Source organism: Penaeus vannamei, chromosome 16 (assembly GCF_042767895.1).
Source record: "Penaeus vannamei isolate JL-2024 chromosome 16, ASM4276789v1, whole genome shotgun sequence".
NCBI classification, from domain to species: Eukaryota; Metazoa; Arthropoda; class Malacostraca; order Decapoda; family Penaeidae; genus Penaeus; species Penaeus vannamei.
This window is the reverse complement of record NC_091564.1, coordinates 40,692,062-40,699,561: the sequence shown is the minus strand read 5'-3', so window position 1 is coordinate 40,699,561 and position 7,500 is coordinate 40,692,062. Positions and strand designations below refer to the sequence as shown.

Below are 7,500 nucleotides of genomic sequence, written 5' to 3'. Positions count from 1 at the left end.
ACCATTACCCATAATGCTAAGGTATTTCTCAGTTATAATTTCTCGATTATAATTTCCAGTAGTCGATTTCTAAAATATTTCTCCCAGGTCCAAGGTTAAACTGAGGACCGTCTAAATGTATTTCAGTCTAACACAAGTCACCATGACATTTTTTTTCTACTCTACGTTATTTCTTGTACGAATTGTCTGGTTATCTAGTAATTATTCGTATTTTTTCAGTATAATTCACAAATTCGTTCTTAATTGCATTATATGTAGAAAACAACTCAATTACCATTACTTATTTAAAGCTACCGTTATAAAAAGAATAGGCACTGTTCATGAACAAAAATCACAAACAATATCGATTTATCTTATTCAAGTGATAAAGTAAAACGTCATTTCTCGTTCATATTCGTATTTCGCAGTGCATATTGACATCGATCTGTCTACATAAAAAAAGAAAAAAAATGCGTATTCACTTCACTGCTAGTCCTCATTTAAAGTTAAGCCTATGTAAAGTCAAAATAAACTTAAAACATTAAAAATCACGGGTTAAGTTTCCACCTACTTTTTTCTTTATTTTTCAAGGATTATTGGCTGAGAGAGAGAGAGAGAAGGAGGGAGGGAGGGAGAGGGGGAGGGGGAAAGGGAGAGGAAGGGAGAGAGAGAGAGAGAGAGAGAGAAGGAGGAAGGGAGCGGGAGGGGGAGGGGGGAAGGGAAATGGAGAGAGAGAGAGAGAGAGAGAGAGAGAGAGAGAGAGAGAGAGAGAGAGAGAGAGAGAGAGAGAGAGAGAGAGAGAGAGAAACCTACACGAAAACCATAAACGCACACCTTAAACTTTACAAATACACCAATGCATAATCCATATCCAGGCGAAAGTAATCCGAAAGTAATCAATCACCCCCCCCCCCAAAAAAAAAAAAAAAAAAAAAAAAAAAGAGCATCGCCCATCACTAATCACCCAACATCGTCTGCAATTCATCCTACCCCCAAAAAATAAAAAGCTCCAGCTTCATGGTACTCCAAACCCTGGCAAACCACCTACTGACTCTCGAACGACAAAGCAGCCTCATTTCCTATATGAACTCGAAATTCGATGAGCGGATAAGTCACAAGAAAGTTCTTGCCATATAAGGAAACAAAGAGAGGTGATATGAACTGCTACGGTTGTAAAGTACTACACCTGGCTGTCAGCATCGGATGATTATACAAAATAACACCTGATTAGCACTTTAATAAAATTGTAGGTCATCGCAAAAATCTGCCCTATATGATTCGGATGAAATATAGTGTATATGTCAGAGAGGAAAGCGTACCATTTACCATAAAAATACCTTAAAAATAAAGAAATAAAAGTACCATAAAACCGTAGGGTCTTGCAGACTCACCAAACGCTCCCAAGGTGTCCAAAATATACCAACCTTTGCCAACACCTCTTTTGTTTTACATAACAAATCTTTTCAGAGTGGTTGGTGTGACCGTATAATTTAGTGAAATATCATTATTGCAATTTACATGTAGAATGTCCTGTTAATATGAACTTTCAAGTCTGCCACATCGTCTCTTTCTTAAAAAGACTAAGATATTCTTTATATATATCAGATATAACAGAACAAAACGTCCAGGCCGCCAGTGTGTCAATATTTATAAACGATAATTTCATAACCGGCCGCCATGACCAATTATCCAACATGAATGACAAACAGGAATTGTGGGAGCATAACAGATGGCACCCCAAGTAACATTAATTGAAACTCTTAACACGTGACCAAATATTGGTGCACTCGGGAATGACCATTTAAAAAATAATTATGCTAAGAATACAAACTGAGGCTCATGTTTCAATCTTTAGAGTATGGAGTAGTTATTTTTCCACGAGATAGAGGATTTGGGCTCTTCACCCGAGAGAATAAAATGGATAAGCTCAATTTTGTGTCTTTTCATATCTTTATTGAATATATATGCATGTGTGTGCATATATATAAAATACACACACACACACACACACACACATATATATATATATATATATATATATATATATATATATATATATATATATATATGGATCAATATTTGGTCAATGTAACAAATTCCTTACTTGAAAGAAAATACACGTGTCTGAAAAGAAAGACCATGGACCGTGTCATAATACCAACAGCCTTACGGAATTAAACCCCGGACCCTGATACAACACCGAAAAAAACAATTCAGCTGTGGCTGTGGGTGAGAGAGAGAGAGAGAGAGAGAGAGAGAGAGAGAGAGAGAGAGAGAGAGAGAGAGAGAGAGAGAGAGAGAGAGAGAGAGAGAGAGAGAGAGAGAGAGAGAGAGAGAGAGAGAATGTATAGCAAGTTTCAAGCTCATCGCCGCCAGCTACGCGAAAAACAACCTCTGTACCTCCGTCCTCGGGGAATTCCCTTAAGCTTTCTGAAGCTCAGACATCTCTTCCCTGAAACACTCGAAGCAGCCAAATAAACCTCCACAGTGGGGCGGATGGGCCTCTGGAATAAGGCTCATGCGCATTGCCTCTGCACATGGCCAGAGCCTGACCACTATCCCCTTCTAAACAGCGAATTTCACACGAACCTTTCTTGAAGTCGAAATATTCTCTAAATTGACCTGCAAAAGGCTACTTCCAGGTTTCTTTGCGCCTTAACATGCCAAAGACAGCAATTATCACGCCTTCCAAATTTCAATCTCGAAATCTGGTACCAACCTCCACCTTTATCCCCGGTGGAAGTGGTAAAATCACTTCATTTTCCTCGTCTTACTAACCCCCTTCACAAGACCCTTGCTGAAGAACCAAAGCAGCTGGAGTGGACTGACCATGTGCATTTCGATGTCGCCATGAACTCCCTTGCTTCAGTTGCAACACTGTCTTACCTAAGCCCTGGTACCTCTCCTTCTTCCACCATGGACGCCGACATCAACACAACAATCTGTCAACAGCCTCCCTCGTTTATTTTCTTCAGCAGCTTTGATCGCGAGCTCTTTGTAGTCCATTTCGCAGTCCATCTCCACATTCTTTGTGGAAAGCAGCCCCTTCGCCCCTTAGTTCATGTTTTCACCGACGATAGCGAAGCCTGGGCCTGCCCAACAGTGCCCTCCCTCCAGCGTCGCTGAATTCAGGTGCAGAACGGAGTATGTGTCACGGAAGAAGGGTCGCGTGGCCCTTGGCTCTCCCAGAAGATGTAGGCTTTATCAAGGAAAAAGTCCCCCGGGTGAGAGAGAGAGAGAGAGCGAGTGTGTTAATGGTGCGTGTGTGTTTGTGGTGCGTGTGTTTGTGGTGTGTGTGTTTGTGGTGTGTGTGTGTGTGTGTGTGTGTGTGTGTGTGTGTGTGTGTGTGTGTGTGTGTGTGTGTGTGTGTGTGTGTGTGTGTGTGTGTGTGTGTGCGTGCGTGCGTGCGTGCGTGCGTGCGTGCGTGCGCGCGCGCATGTATGCGTTCGTGCGTAATAACATTTGAGTGCGATTCCGTATCGGCATAAACCAAAATAACTCGCACTCAGCATGAATGGATGATAAAGCCATTCACCACTACTAGAGCAAACTACGGATGTCTTTTCTGTTTGTAGATTTAGTTGGTTAGGCCCTCAATAGATGGCGCCCACGTACAATGTGTACCGTGACCGCTGTGCATAACGTTTACCATCGCAACTGCCTACCAAGCCTTAATTGGCACGCTGCTGACCCTAGATTTCGCTCGAAACGCATCTCCACCTATATTTTCATTTAATTGCGAGGGGACAGACCCCGAGCCCCGCCGAGGCCGCCCAGAGGTCGTGTGGCGCACATGGCACGGCGGCCGACTGCGCATGGCAAGTGGCGAGTGGCAACTGGCAGTGTTTACTCCCGCCGCATGTCCTTCCTTACCTCCGTCACGTAGCACTTTGTTTTTGTTTTCACTGCCTTTCCTTATTCATAAAGCATGTCGAATAAGTACCCGGTGCAGGACAGGATGCGGGAGATGTCGAAGCAGGAGGAGATCCTGCTGAAGAGGAAGCGAGAGATCGAGAGGAAGATGAAGGAGCAGAAGCAGGCGGAGGCGAAGGCGAGCAGGACGCCCCCGCTGCCCAAAGTGCCAGCGCCTGCCACGACCTCAGCCTCGGTCACGTCTCTGAGGTAATTGGCCTCGAGCAGGTGCCAGGAGGGAGATCGAGGCACCCCGCCCCCCTGTTCCCCCACAGGAGATTAGCTGCCCCTATTACACTCTTACAGCAAGGCCTACCCTAGACCAATGTCAAAGCCGTTTTACACGTTTTTCTTGTTTGTTTCACAAATATCCAACATTGTAGTTATTATATTTGTTCCCCTTTGTAATGTGTTAATCTGATGTTGTCCATTGTTAATGAAAAGTTGAGGTAATAAGTGAATATATATGTAATTGTTTATGCAGTGACGTTGCCCCTTAGAGACCCTGGGGGCACTTGGGAATCCCTAAACCTGGCCGTATGAACCGAAATCATTCCGAACCTGGAGGCTTTGATCCAGATACCCACCTGTTCCCTTAATTTCACTACCAGGGGCTCTTCCCCCAGACCTCAACCCGCCCCAGACCTCAACCCGATTACTGCAAAATTAGCTCTCCTCGTTGCTATTTTCTTCATTTCGAACACCATTGTTTGGGTGCTCAGTTTATATCATTTATCAGTGAATGTATTTTTTCTCCTCTCTCTATGAGAGTCACTAGATGTTTCCGATCTTAGTGCAGTCATTATGTAAATGCACAGCAAAGTATTATTTAGATTTTGCAGAACTCTTGAGGGGGTGTCACACTGGCACTATTTCTGTGGTTCTTTTGCGTTTGTTTGTTTGTTTTTTTTCTTGCTACCACTAGCATATTGGCCAAAAGTGATAATTTCCAGTCAAATGATAATTATCAATTTTGTTGGCTTGGTTCAAATCATAAGCTATGATAGATAATCATTATAGTAATGCAAAAATATCTATTTATAATTAAGGATTCAAAAAGACTGTCTAAATTGTAAATAATATTTTAGAATTTGCAAAACTCTCACTTGTAATTAATAAAAACAGATACAAGTTGGTAACTAGCTGCTCATCTGTTTCTTTACATTTTTGTCCACATTCCTCTGTCAGCTTAGTAGATGAGAGCAGCGAGAATACGCTCTTATTTAAAATTGTTTCGCATTAAATTGCCGCCACAAAGCCTGAATAGCGTCCATTATCGCCGGAGCCTGTGTGGGGGTTGGAGCCATCTTGCTGTGTTTAAAAATTTTGTTGGTCATTACTAGTGTGACTGCAGGTGCCAAAATGCCCATGATTTCCGTGGTGCCAGCGGAAAAGTGATGCGGAAAAAGTTCAAGTGTGACACAGCCTTTAGTTGACGTGAAATGTGTCTATTTTGTTGTTCTATTCACCTTGCTCCATATGGCTTTGGGAAATTTAAACCATTCCTGTAACATTATCCTGGCCATTAATAATTAAGGCGGCCGCACTACATATACCGAGGAAATTATTATAGAATTATTGACTAGTGTTCATACATGTCAGCGAAGTTAAAAAAAATTTTGGGAACTCACTGGTTGTGCTTTAATTGAAATTCAAAGGTTGCGCATATTGCAACAGTGACGGACTCGAATATTGCATTTTTTTTCAAAATTTTATCTTTTGATTCCACTATTTCTCCTGTGTGTTTGTCTAATATGTGTTCTAAATGTCAAAAGTAAAAATTGCTTTATTGATTTTGTATGTTTTCCCACTTCTTTAGTCTAGTGAAGATATATATACAGAATATTTATAGTTCAAAAAATATATCATAATGGTAACTCCATGTTAAATAGACCCTTTTACCGAAGGACACCAACCAAGGGGGGGTCATTAGATGTCTTCGCTAACAATCGAACAGGCTTCTTCCACCCTGCTTCACATTGTTCATTATATCTCATTATTGAAAAGCACAATCCTTTGTACATGTAAAATCCATCCCTACCCCTTCTATCATCAAGGTCTTTGATAACTGGACGACCCACAAGGCTGAAATTCATATATGCATCTTTATAGAAATAAAAATTAAATGGCATATGGAAGTAAAACCACATTTACGTAAATAAAGAATCTGAATAGGCAAAATGTGAAAAATATCTCCCGTATGAAAGTCATTTTCTGATTTCCATTTTTTTTCTCTCTTCTCAGTGTCCCCAGATCTTCCTCAGTTCCAAACAAGTTCAGCAATGATGGGAGTTTTTTTGAGCAATTCAAAAAGATGTCAGGGCAGCAGACAGGTAAAATGTTAAGCTAAAGAATAAGGTCTTGTCCACTGTTGATTTTTATGTATTTTTGTTGTCATATAGAAGACAAATATTTAAATTGACCGATTTGTTTTGGTATTTATTTCTCTGTATTCTAGATTTGCAATGAAGGTTCTTCCAGTCTTTTAGAACACATAAATTATATGATTAATTTAGATATTATATATTTGCTAGCTTTATTCTGTGTTGTTGTGAACCACAATTTACATATGACAGATGAGCAGCACCTCACAGGTAGCTTTGGCAGTGATTGCAATTATTTCTGATTATTATCATGTAGTTTCACGTGTTTTCCAGTATGTAGCATTCTCCTATGCTTGAAAGGTGATTTATAAATTACTGATGTTAGTCCCTAGTTACTCATAGGAGTGGGATAGTGTATTTTATCAGTAAAATGCAGTGGACTAGAGGTGTGTGAAAGTATTTGGTAAAGAATACCATTTCTTGCGTAGATGTTATGTATTATACATGAGTGTGTAGTATTTACTTTTATTTATTATATTATTTAGGTAAAATATTTGAGCTGCATGTGTCTCAGACCTTTTTTATATGAATATCTAGGAATCTGGAGGAAAACCTGTCCTCTGTCTTTTTATTTGTAAAAATTTTATTTTTTTAACATTATTGTTAGTGTCTCATATTGATCATGTTGGAGAATGTAGAAAATTATATCGCAATTTCCTCCAGTAGGAATTAAGGAGGAAGGAGACTCGTCTGTGAAGTTCAAAAGTTCCTTACCATTGTCAACAAAGTCCAAAGCATTAAACCAAGTCCCCCCACCTAAGCAGTTCCATCCAGCCATTTTTTCTCCCGAGAAAAAAAGTACATTGTCGCCCAGTCCAGAGCCAGTAAAGGTTAAAACTGAATTTGATATTGAAGTAAGTAGCAGCTCTTTTATTTGTTCTTATGCACATTTTGAAAATCTGTTGTGATATAGATTTTAGTGTTATTTAACATGCCATTATTGTTTTAATATCTTTAGTAACTGTCTCATTGTTATCTGTTATAGTATAAGGGCAATATATTTCTTGTAACATGTACAGAGAAGTTTGTGACCTCTTGATGGTGGATATTAATTGTGTGTTTTGGAAATTGTTTCAGGAAAATACCTCATCTATTCCTGAATCAGTAAAAAATGAAGCAGATCATCCAGATTGGTTTAAGGATGCCTTGAAGAGAGCCCAGGAAAAAGCAAAACAGTTATCCTCAGGGCAAGCAGGTAAGCTTCTGCTCTTCAAACTTTTTTTTA

General features: G+C 40.0%; 1 protein-coding gene across 3 annotated transcripts in view; it reads left to right on the top strand.

Annotated features, from left to right (window-relative positions):
• Positions 1-3,417: 3,417 nt before the first annotated feature.
• LOC113822100 (SURP and G-patch domain-containing protein 1) overlaps positions 3,418-7,500 on the top strand; it is a 24,171-nt gene continuing 20,088 nt past the window's right edge. For 2 of the 3 annotated variants that reach the window (XM_070131463.1, XM_070131461.1), the window contains exons 1-4: positions 3,418-4,101; positions 6,136-6,224; positions 6,939-7,129; positions 7,353-7,470. In XM_070131463.1, coding sequence (XP_069987564.1) covers positions 3,908-4,101; positions 6,136-6,224; positions 6,939-7,129; positions 7,353-7,470 — 592 coding nt within the window. In that variant the 5' untranslated portion in view covers positions 3,418-3,907. The remainder of the gene's footprint in view (positions 4,102-6,135; positions 6,225-6,938; positions 7,130-7,352; positions 7,471-7,500) is intronic. The other variant, XM_070131462.1, reaches the window with a different exon arrangement.